Source organism: Oryx dammah, unplaced genomic scaffold (genome assembly GCF_014754425.2).
Source record: "Oryx dammah isolate SB20612 unplaced genomic scaffold, SCBI_Odam_1.1 HiC_scaffold_13, whole genome shotgun sequence".
In the NCBI taxonomy this organism is placed as follows: Eukaryota; Metazoa; Chordata; class Mammalia; order Artiodactyla; family Bovidae; genus Oryx; species Oryx dammah.
Window position 1 is genome coordinate 1314621 of NW_024070197.1, and position 12473 is coordinate 1327093.

A 12473-nucleotide genomic window follows, 5' to 3' on the forward strand; every position below is an offset into this window, starting at 1 on the left:
TCAACCTGGAGACACAGACTGGGGACTCTGTAGGAAGGCTGGCCGGCGAGGGCCATTCAACCTGGAGACACAGACTGGGGACTCTGTAGACCACGGTGGATAAAATGCCTTGAGGGGGAATTCACTCACTCGTGGAACACATCCCAAGTGAGAAACAAAGGCCACACATGGACCCTGGGAAGTGGAACTATTTAATAGATGGAAACACAGACCCTATTAAGGAAAAGAGCAGAAATGCTCAGAAGCCAGCCAAGGACTCTTGAGAAAGATGGGTGGGCAGCACAAGGTCCAATAATGAGGTGGGCACAGAGGGGTACGAATGGGAATTTTGTGAGGACTGCGCAAGCCAGGTGACCGCGGTGGAGGTCACTCTTTAGTTGTCACTGGAGCATACCACAGGGAGGTGAGGACAGACAGTGGAGAGAATGGTTCCACTGGGTGTTTGTGAGAGAAAGGGCGGCATGTTCAATGGGCACGTGGGGCAGACAGTGCCCAGGGGTGAGACTAGAGACCGAACACATTTGACAGTTGAGGCAAGAATGACAACATCCAATATGGCGCTCACTGTACAGACTGAGGCTAGAAGGGCATTAAGAGGGAGAAGTTAAAGACCACGAAGTATAGCAGCAGGCACAGCACACAGACAGAGGTCCTGAACCAGCTGGGGGTGGAGGTGGGGCAATACATTCAGTCACGAGGAGGAAGAGTGATCCTAATGGGGGAGCGACCCTCCTCCTTTGCGGCTGTAACACGCCTTAGAGAACCAGGAAATTCTACACACACGCCTTCCCTGGAGAACACAACTCTGAACAACATGGAGGTCACCCTTAGTTGTAAAATCTGTTCTCAGAGATACCTGTGGATATAAGGCCTTTCATTCCTCTAGTTAATTTAGGATTTCTATCCCAATACAAAGATAAAAACACCAGAGAATCATGACTTTGGACTACAGTTTTGCCTGTTTTCTCAGAGTCCTTCTTTGGCATTATAAACTAGGCAAAAATATAGAAGACATATAAAATAACCAAATGGAAATCAAACAACTGAAAAATTTAAAAAACAATATGAAAACTCACTGGGTGAGCTCAATAGTAGATTATATGAGAGAATGGCATCAGTGAGCTCAAAGAACAATCAATCGAAATTAATCAATATGAGCAACAGTACAAACTGGGGAAAACCAAAAGATGGGAACTGAGGGTCCTATGGTACAAAACGTGAGAATTATCACTCATGTTACTGGAGGCCTTAAAAGGAGAAAAAATGTGAGGTTGAAAAAATATTTGAATAATAATTAAAAATGTCCAAATTTGGCAAGGGCATACACATGATTCAAAAAGCTGAACAAACACCAAACAGGAGAGACCCTAAAAGTTCTATGCCAGGATACATCATAAACTTCTGACCACAATGAAAAACACTTTGAAAGCATGCGACGGAAAGGATGCTTTACAGATAGAGAAGTAACGGGGTGATAGGCAGTTCTCATATGAAACCATGGTGCACAGAAGATGGAACGTAGAAAAAGATATGTTTTCTTTTGTCCTAAAAGAACTGTGGATCCCACATCGTATGTCCCACGAAAATATCTTTCAAGAATGAAGGGGGAAAGACACAAACGAAGAAGAAAACAGTCATTAACAGCAGACATACTTTAGAAAGAACGGATATAGGAAACTTGCCAAACAGAAGGGAAATGTTAATAGACGACTTGGGACTTCAAGAATGGAGAAACAACAATGAAATGTAAAACTGAGAGGGTCACAGGCAGGAAGGCCAGGGGTCTCCAGAGAAAATAGGCTGCAAATGTCAGACATTTTTCTCTCTCAAGTGGCAGGAGGAAACAACTAGCAGTATTTTTTCCCTTCTCTATACCAATTTAAAAGGTTTCTCTTAAAATACTGTGTTGCCGTGACGACACCTGGTTTCACCTGAAGTTAACTATTCTCAAACCTTGAGTTAACCAATGCATTTTTCTTATGGAAATGTGGGTCTTAAGCTATGTTAATGTACTATGCATTTACCCCAGACTCTGTCTTCAAGTCGGTTCCACCTAATGGCTCAGAACCTACTTGACAAACCAGTATGTTATACGCAGACATTATTCCCCTCATCTACGTAAAAGAAACTACTTGTATGGTGGTCTGCCTTCTACAAGATTCAAGTCAATAGTTTTATGGCCCGGGATGAATCCTCTGGTGCCAAGATTATCCCAAAATGCATCTTATGGATGGGGGGCCTGGTGCTATTCTGAGTTTTAAGACATTCCTTTCATTAACAGACTGCTAGTGACTATATAACATCCAGCTGAAGACTGGCAGGGGGGCACTCATTCTGCCCCCTTCTGATGCCTATGTCGGAAACTTTCTCTATCTCCTTTATGCTTTAATAAAACTTTATTACACAAAAGCTCTGAGCGATCAAGCCTCGTCTCTGGCCCCAGATTGAATTCTTCTCCTCCGGAGGCCAAGAATCCCAGCATCTTTTCATTCAGCAACAACCTTTCAAAACCAGAGATACACAGACTTCACTTCTCATGAACTTTGTTTAAAAAAAAAAAATCTTAAGACAGTTGAGGCAAAAATTACAATATCCAATATGGTGCTCAGTATACAATGAGGAACTATGTAGAACAACTATATTAAGAACAGGGAATGTAAAAGAACCCGAATGAAATCAAGGTTTCTATACGTCAAAGTGCTGAAATACTGGTAACAGTCTGTGATTAAGTTATCTATATGTAATACACCACATACAATAAAAAAAAATTAAAATATATACTCAAAAGCATTACAGATATATCAAGTAGAATTCTAAAAAACATTAAAGTAACCCACAGGAAGGACAGGAAAGCTAAATACCAAGAACTAGAAAACAAGAGTAACACTATAAAGGGAATACAACAACAACAAAAAACAATTAAAATGGTACACTTAAGTGCTAATGTATCATTAACTATTTTAAATTTAGATGATCTAATTTTATGAATTAAAAGTGACAAAATGGATTAAAAAAACATGACCCCAACTACTGCTGTTACAAGAAACTTAAAAAATACAAACTGCAAACACTACAACTTCTTAATTATACTTCAAGACTTCATCATTCCTCTCTGCAACTGACAAGAAATACTACACAGAAAGTCAGCAAGGATATAGAGAATCTGAAAAACATCCCCAACAAAGAAAATTGTGCAGACATTTATAGCAACTCCACCCAATGACAGCAGAACACACATTCTTTTCAAGAAGTCTTACAGAACATTCAACAAAATATACCACACCCAAGGGCAATAAACAAACTTCAACAAATTTAAACCAGAAGTGAAACAAACAAGAAACAATAACAAAATTATACCAGAAAATGGTTCAAACAGTAGAAAATGAAAAAAAAAAAAACTTGTAAATAATCCACAGGTGACAGAAAAAGTCTCTAAAGGAATCAAGGGGTATTCAAAACTGAATAAACTGTAATAAAAACTTGTTGGATAAAACTCGAACAGTGCTGTGGTAGAACTTTATAATACTTAATGCTTCATAAGAAAACAAAAAGTGTCAAATCAATAATCTCAGCATCCCTCAAAAATTAAAAAGTGCAAAATACAACCAGAGCAAAGCACAAGATAGGCTATCATAAAGACTGGGACAGAAACCAGAGAAAGCAAAAACAGAAAGGAACAGAAAAAAAAATCAAGTGCTGGTTCTTCAAAATGATCAGTAAGATTGGTAAATGTCTAAGACTGACAATGATTAAAAGGAGATGACTATTTCCAAAATCAGGAATAAAATGGAATATAAGTACAAACCTTGCTGCTGTTAAAAAAAATGAGGGAATACTTCCAACAAGTCTAAAATTGAGATGAAATGAAACATTTCTTTGAAGAGGACCAGCTATCCAATTTATCCAATATGAAGACACTATAAACAGTTCCATATTTATCAACTAGTATTCAGAAAACCGCCAGGCCCAAATGGTTCATTGGACTATTATAAAACATTAAAACAATTAAAAACAATTACACACTGTCTTCCTAAAAAACAGAACTTGAGAGGCCACTATCATCTTGACACCAAAATCAGACAATGATAGTAGCTAAAAACAACGAATGGCAACTATGCACCATCAATCCAGAGATTAGAGGAAAACTTCCTCAAAAGAATACAATCAAATTGAATGCTTTTACATTTTAAAATGTCTACTCCACAACCAAGTGGGGTTTATTCCAAGGATGCAAGGCTAGTTCAATATGCAAGACTCAATGTAATACATCATATCAATTGGGTGTCAAAGAAAAATCAGATGATCACATCAACTGACGAGAGGAAAAGCATCCCACAAAACCCAACACTCAAGCATAACAACCATCTCACCAAATTAAGAACTGAGGGAAACTTTCCAGACTCGACAGGAAAAGTCAATGGAAAAAAAAACACAAACTTGTAACACTGTACCTGATGAGAACACTGAATGTTTTCCCCCTAATATCAGAACCCAGTCAAGGGTGTCCTCTGTCACTACTCCTACTCAACATCATACTGAAGGCCTAGCAAGTGCATTAAGAAAAGGAGATGAAAAGAATACAGGCAGAAGGGAAAAAAGGATTTGCACTTGACATTTCTATGCACAAAATACCACGGATTCTATCTAAAGAAACGACTAGAACTAACTGAGTTCAGCCAAGGCTACAAGATACCAAAATACCACCCCCAGAACAATGATCTTTCTATATACTACTAAAGGAAATGAAAGTTTAAAAATCAGTATCACCAGAGAATTCCTTGGCAGTCCACCCCCCCAGTGGTTAGGACTCTGAGCTGGCCTGGATTTGATCCCTGGTTGGGGAACTAATATCCTACAAGACACAAGGCCAAAAAAAAAAAAAAAAACCAATGCATTTATAAATCACTTTTAAGAGTTTATAGGGCCTGTATTATTGAAAATTAGGACTTCCTTTCATGGCACCCCACTCCAGTACTCTTGCCTGGGAAATCCCATGGGTGGAGGAGCCTGGTGGACTGCAGTCCATGGGGTCGCAAAGAGTTGGACACGACTGAGCGACTTCCCCTTCTCTTTTCCCTTTCATGCACTGGAGAAGGAAATGGCAACCCACTCCAGTGTTCTTGCCTGGAGAATCCCAGGGACGGAGGAGCCTGGTGGGCTGCCGTCTATAGGGTCACACAGAGTCGGACACGACTGAAGAGACTTAGCAGCAGCAGCAGGACCTCCCTGGTTACTCAGATGATAAAGCATCTGTCTATAATGCGGGAGACCCGGGTTTGATCCCTGGGTCGGGAAGATCCCCTGGAGAAGGAAATGGCAACCCACTCCAGTACTCTTGCCTGGAGAATCCTATGGACGGAGGAGCCTGGTGGGCTACAGTCTGCAGGGTCGCAGAGTTGGACACGACTGAGCAACTCCACATTACTGAAAATTACAAAATGTAATGAAATACCAAGAATGCTAATGACGTGTCATATCATGTACTGTGTTCACAGTGTCACTTCTGAACAAACTGCTCTATAGGTTTGAATCAATCTCTACAAATGCTGAAGCAATATTTTTTTGCATGCTACGATTTATATGGGAAGTCCAAGGAACTAGGAAAACTAAGTCAATTTAAATAATAATAGAGACGATTCATTTATCCAATTTTAAGATTTATGGTAGAGCTAAAATTAAGTAAACAGATTGAATCAGTAAAAAGGTCTGGATGTTTGGTGTTTAAAACCACCAAAGGAACAGTTTGGTTTTTTTAAAAAAACTAAAGCCTGAAGGTCTTGACTGGTGCAATAAAATGTGCCCATATATCATGTGTGTATTTTTATCTACTTAAATACCTGCCCTCAACTGTCTTAACTCTCCCAACACTGGATAACAATGAGTGTATATACAAGACCCACGAAGGGTGAAGGCCCTTTGCCAGTGAAATAACATTCCACTCACCCCAAGTAAACTAAGGAACCCATGACAAAGTGCCATAAGCTTGCAGAGAAGTCTCAAAGGAATTGTTTTTGCATTTCATTTGCTTATCTAAGTTTCCATCTTCTTTTTATAAAAATTCCTGAGATAACACTACAGTGTAAACCAAGGAGAAAAACACATCTAAAGTTTTCCTTAGTGCACAGTAAACACTGGTCTCTCCCTTAAGGATGAATTCTCAGATGCAGAATAAGGCTCCACGCTGGGTCAATTTCTAAAACAGATCTTTACACAACTATGGATGATCTGACAGGTTTTCTCAAAGCGAAGATACTTGAGGGGTTTCTCTTTGGTATGTACGATCAGATGTCACAGTAGATACTTTCTCTTGCAAAAGATTTTCCTCTGTGTTTACATTCAAAAAGTCTTTCCCCAATAGTAGCTCTCGGAGGGTGACAGAGGTTTGCCCACTTGTGAAGGGTCTTCCCACATCTGTCACACTGACAGGGTTTCTCCCAGTATGGATCCTTTGATGCTGAGTGAGCGAGGAGCTGCGACTGAAGGCCTTTCCACACTCACTGCACTTATAGGGCTTCTCTCCAGTGTGGATGATGGCGTGTCGAATGAGGTTTGTGCTCCAGCAGAAGGACTTCCCGCACTCCATGCATTCATAGGGCTTCTCTCCACTGTGAATCCGCTGGTGTCTGGTGAGGCCAGACCTGCGGTTGAAGGCCTTCCCACATTCCGGGCACTCATAAGGCTTCTCTCCAGTGTGGATGCTGAAGTGCCGAATGAGGTCTTTCCTAGTGCTAAAGGCTTTTCCACATTCTTTGCACTCAAAAGGTTTCTCGCCAGTGTGGGCCCTTTTATGCAAGATGAAAGTAGAGCAGTGGGTGAAGGCCCTTCCACACTCGGTGCACACAAAAGGCTTCTCCCCAGTGTGGATCCGCTGGTGCCTCTTGAGGTAGGACCTGTGGTTGAAGGCCTTCCCGCACTCGAGGCACTCGAAGGGCTTCTCCCCGGTGTGGATAACATAGTGGTGAATGAGGGCTGCGCTCTCACAGAAGGCTTTCCCACATTCGCTGCACTCGTAGGGCTTCTCCCCAGTGTGGGTCTGCTGGTGCCACATGAGGTAGGACCTGTGTTTGAAGACCTTGCCACACTCGAAGCACTCATACGGATTCTCGCCACTGTGGATGATGTGATGGCGAAGGAATCCGGGCCTGTGTCGGAAGACCTGCCCACATTCTTTGCACACAAAGGGTTTTTCCCCAGTGTGTCTCCTCTTATGTAAGACAAAATTGGAGCGGTGGGTGAAGGCCTTCCCACACTCGCTGCACTTGTAGGGCTTCTCCCCGCTGTGGATTCGCTGGTGCTGCGTCAGGTAGGACTTGCGGTTGAAGGCCTTGCCGCACTCCACGCACTCGTAGGGCCTCTCCCCAGTGTGGATCATATGGTGCTGCAGAAGGTGTGTGCTCTTAATGAAGGTTTTCCCACACTCAGTGCATTCATAGGGCTTCACTCCAGAGTGAATCTTTTCATGTCCAGCAAGAAGGTGCTTCTTGTTAAAAACTTTCCCACACTCGCTGCATTTGAAGAGACTTTCCTCTTCCTGAATCACGGGATATTTACCTGGTCCACAGGAGTCACGGTCATGGACAGCACTCCCTAGAGAGACTGGCTCCTCTTCGACCCTTGAACACACACCATCAGCTGTCCTTAAGCTGCCATGTTCAGGACTTATTTTTTCATGAAGCTTCTCCCTCTGGGGGTTGATCCCTGGTACAAAGTGGTCTTCCTGCATTTCCAGTGGCCCATCCCGATCCTTGGTTTGTCCCAATTGGGAGTCCCCTGGGCCTCTCTGTGTCAGTTCCTGGAGAGAGGCTCCCTCAAACAGCATTGGTTCACAACTGGTAGATTCTGTGGTCTTGGGTTTTCCTTTGTCAACTGAAAGAAATACAATAAAGAGGGCCCGTTAGTAATCCAACACAGAAGAAATGAAATTAGCATTTCAGTGAGAAAAAAATAGAGATGAAAGAGTGCCTCTGGGTCTTCATGCTTTGCTACCATTGACTCTCAGGATTGTTAATTTCCTTCTTCCTTGGTCATTAGACTGCTGACTCCGTCAAAGAGAGTTCAGGTGAGCAGATAAAGGATATGGAGTGGACACACCACCACAATTTTATAGATATGGCTGGACAGAGTAATAATACCTCTGTGTGCTTTCAGTTTCTGTAAGCAAGGACGTCCCAATTGTTGTAAGAACACTAGGAAAAAGGGAATTCCCTGGAGGTCCAGTGTTTAGGACTTGGTGCATTCACTGCCAGGCCTTGGTTAAATCTCTGGTCAGAGACATACTTTATATTCTATGACAACAGATAGCTCATTATGGGAACCTAGACAGATTATGCTAAAGAGATAACATTAAATGACCACAGCAGAAAGGCCACACATGTAATTACAATCTTGGGATTATTAGCTGGCGCTCTGGAGAGGGAAAGAAGGCTGGACACTGAGTCCTATCTTCAACAACTCAGTCAAGTCATGCTTCTGGAACGAAGGTCAATCAAAATCTACATACCCGGGCTCTGGTGAGATTCATGGGTTGCCAACACTCCGTGCACATACTGCCAAACATTGATTCCTGGAGGTAAAGAGTCGCTGAAGACACGGAAATTTCGTGATTGGAATACCTCTGGCCCTTCTTCTGAGCTGTATCCTGTACCAAACATACTCTGTGAGCATAACAGGTTCAAGGGGAGTTTCTCTGAGTCTAGCAAATCAATGAACCTGAGGGTGGACTGGGAAGTCTCTTGACTTTCAGTTGGTTTAGAAGACCAAGGCAGACACGGCAGCCCTGGAGTTCTACGTTCCTAATCTGGGGTTGGCTAACTGTGTGAAGGAAGAGGCCAGGGGAGTTGTACACCACAGGAGTCCTACACCAACTCCAGGCACAACAGGTACTGCCACAGAGAGACAGTGGGAAGGATGCTACAGCCTAAGGAGACAATGTACAAAAGCCCCACAGGTCACGCGGATAGTGCTGATGAGAATCCAGGGGAGCTGACTTGGGTTACTGTGAAAACTCCCAGGACATAGCTCATAAGGCAGGATGGTAAGCAGGAGGAAGAGACACACTGGGTCTGTTATGTCTGAACAGTTTGGTGAAAAGACTAGCAAAATACACATGATCTGGATGAAGAAAATGTCAAAACTTTACTTGAAGAGATTACAGAGGAGCTAAACCAATGAGGAATCTAACGCAGGGGAGAGAGAGCCAAAAGGTGCAGACTTCCACTTTTAGATTAAGTGACCGAGGGGTGTAAGGTACAACTCAATGGCTATAGTTGACACTGCTGTATGGTATAAAGAAGCACCATTAAGAGAGTATTGTTAAGAGTTTTCATCACAAGGAGAAAATTTTTTCCCTTTTATCTTTTCTTCTTTACTTTTTAATGTATTGTCACCGTGATTAAATTAAACTTATATACAGAGTACATCATGCGAAATGCCGGGCTGGATGAAGCACAAGCTGGAATCAAGACTGCTGAAAGAGATATTAATAACCTCAGATATGCAATGACACCACCCTTATGGCAGAAAGCAAAGAGGAACTGAAGAGTTTTTTGATGAAAGACAAAAATCAGACTGAAAAAGCTGACATAAAACTCAACATTCAAAAAACAAAGATCACCGTATCGGGTCCCATCACTGCACGGCAGATAGATGGGGAAATGATGGAAACAGTGACAGACTTTATCTTCTTGGGTTCCAAAATCACTGCAGATGGTGAGCGCAGCCATGCAATTAAAAGATGCTTGCTCCTTGGAAGAAAAGCTATGACCAACCTAGACAGCTTATTAAGAAGCAGAGACGTCACTTTACTGACAAAGGCGTTACTTTACTGACTTTACTGACAAAGTTAGTTATTTTACTGACTAGTGAAAGCTATGGTTTTTCCAGTAGTCATGTATGGATATGAGAGTTGGACCATAAAGAAAGCTGAGCGCCGAAGACTGGATGCTTTTGAACTGTGGTATTGGAGAAGACTCTTAAGACTCCCTTGGACTTCAAGGAGATCAAACCAGTCAGTCCTAAAGGAAATCAGTCCTGAATATATGTTGGAAGGACTGATTCTGAAGCTGAAACTCCAATACGTTGGCCACCTGATGTGAAGAACTGACTCACTGGAAAAGACCCTGATGTTGGGAAAGATTGAAGGCAGGAGGAGAAGGGACGACAGAGGATGAGATGGTTAGATGGCATCACTGACTCAATGGACATGAGTCTGAGCCAGCTCTGGGAGTCGGTGCTGGACAGGGAGGCCTGGCGGGCTGCAGTCCATGGGGTTGCAAAGTCGGACCTGCCTGAGCGACTGATCTGATACAAGAAGACGGATGTCAGCTTAACCAACGGGTGATCACTTCATACTATATGTAAGTCAAACCAGGATGCTCTGTGCCTTGAAACTTAAGACAGTGATGTATATCAACTGTTTCTCAATAAAGCTGGAAAAAAATGAATCACTGAAGCTGAAATTCTATCCCAATGAATTTGTATATTCAATAAAATTTCCAATAAAATACCAATTGGGTTATGGTGGAACTCAGTAGTTTTACCATGGGATTTGCATGAAAAATCAAAGATGCAACAACAACGAGAATTAAGAAAAAGATAGATACCTTAGCAGGTAACAGGATTCTAGACTTTAAGACACTGTGGTCCTGGTACAGAGAGAAGACAAACAGGCAATGGGAAAAGAACAGAGAGCCCAGGAAACACACACATGGAGCTCTGGGGAATGGAAGAGAAGGGAGAGCAGTTCACAGTAAAAGGAAAAAATATAAAGTAAATGGAGGTAGAAAAATGGGTGACACTGGGAATGAGAACACTGTATTCCTGTCTCACACTGTCCTCAAATTCTACCTCACACCAGAAAGAGTTAAATGTCAGGTACCAAGCTTAGAACATCTTATGAGAACATCTTTTTGATATTAGGGATGGAGCAGCACCTGTAACTGATGAAAGTATCAGCAATGTACAAAAATCCCCGAAAACAAAAGTCAAACAACGTTAACAGAACACCTGGCATTTTCGATGAACTGACGTTTCAAAGAAAATACAGTTGTTCGTCAGTATCCACAGGGGAATAACTGCTATCAGACACCTCCCGCTCAACACCCAAAGATGCTCAAGTCCTTTACTTAAAATGGCAGTTTTTGCACATAACCTACACACATCCTCCTGTATACTTTAAATCATCTCTAGAGTGCTTGTAATATCTAATACAATGTAAATGCTATGTAAATAATTGCCAGCACAAGGCAAACTTAAGTTTTGCTTTTTCGAGCTTTCTGGGATTTTCTTTTCCCCCAGTCTCTTCAATCCATGCTTGATGAATCCAGAGTCAGAACCTGCAGATGAGGAGGACAACTGTACAAATGGGCCGACAATTACACGATGCGGAGCTAAAGCTCGTGAACAATTAAGAAGATGCAGGGCAAGCTCACCTGAGACACAACTGTGTCAGTTTGCTGAGCAAAACTAAATGTGCCTGAAAGCATGAGGACATAGTCAGTGGAATCCAGAAGTCTAGAGAGGCAGATCTCTTTCAGAAAACCACTGCAATTGTCACCTAGACTTGAAAGTTTGCACAGGCTACAATCCAACAATTTTACTCCTAGAAATAACAAAAGACAGGCCTAATCGTGTGCAAGATGACCAATACATACGAATGTTCTTGGTAGCACTGTTTGTGAGAGTGACGAAATGTAAACAATGAAATGCCCTAGAAAGTGGATGAATATGAAACAGGAATTTTTTTTTATTTACTTGCTTCAAGTGGAAGAAACTTGGGCACACTTTTATGTTGAGTAGACAAAGGATAAAGTTACTAAGGGGCTTCCCTGGTGGCTCAGAAGGTAAAGCATCTGCCTGCAACGTGGGAGACCCGGGTTCGATCCCTGGGTCAGGAAGATCCCCTGGAGAAGGAAATGGCCACCCACTCCAGTGTTCTTGCCTGGAGAATCCCATGGACACAGGAGCCTGGCGGGCTACAATCCATGGGGTCGCCAAGAGTCGGACACAACTGACTTCACTTTCACTTTTAAAGTTACTAAACAAGCAGTAAGTAAGAAATACTTTCCCTAAAAGCTGTAACCTAGACTCTGGTTCAAGAACTGGCCATGAAGTGTGCCAAGATCTCTTCCGCCAGGTGAAAGGAAAACTACAGCCCGGGAACCTGAGTGCAGAAGGGCTGAGGACCAGGCAGGAGTTTACTGTGGAGACTTGCTGACACCCCAGGGTCATTCGCCGAGACATCTCCACTGGGGAGGCAGTCACTGTCGGGACGGCCGGATGCAGGGCTGCTGGAGGTGGGGGCGAGGGTCTGGGGCGGCATCCCGTCTCCAATCTGCACAGACGGCGGGACCATGTGCTCGAGCGTGGGAGGGGAGGAGTGAGCCCCGGGATGGGTTCTCTGCCAGGCGTGCTCACTGGCTGCCTCTGAGACCCTCAGGTGGAGGTGTGTGGAGAGCAGGGGGCAGAGGCTGGGA

General features: G+C 42.9%; 1 protein-coding gene across 3 annotated transcripts in view; it reads right to left on the minus strand.

Annotated features, from left to right (window-relative positions):
* ZNF805 (zinc finger protein 805) overlaps positions 1-12473 on the minus strand; it is a 67456-nt gene that overhangs the window by 44709 nt on the left and 10274 nt on the right. For 2 of the 3 annotated variants that reach the window (XM_040251743.1, XM_040251742.1), the window contains exons 4-5: positions 8501-8638; positions 2547-7866 (exon numbers count right to left, since the gene is read on the minus strand). The exons of the other annotated variant lie outside the window; for it this stretch is intronic. In XM_040251743.1, the coding sequence (XP_040107677.1) occupies positions 6239-7866; positions 8501-8638 (1766 nt within the window). In that variant the 3' untranslated portion in view covers positions 2547-6238. Of the gene's footprint in view, positions 1-2546; positions 7867-8500; positions 8639-12473 lie in introns of those variants that run through there. 3 annotated transcript variants of the gene reach the window in all.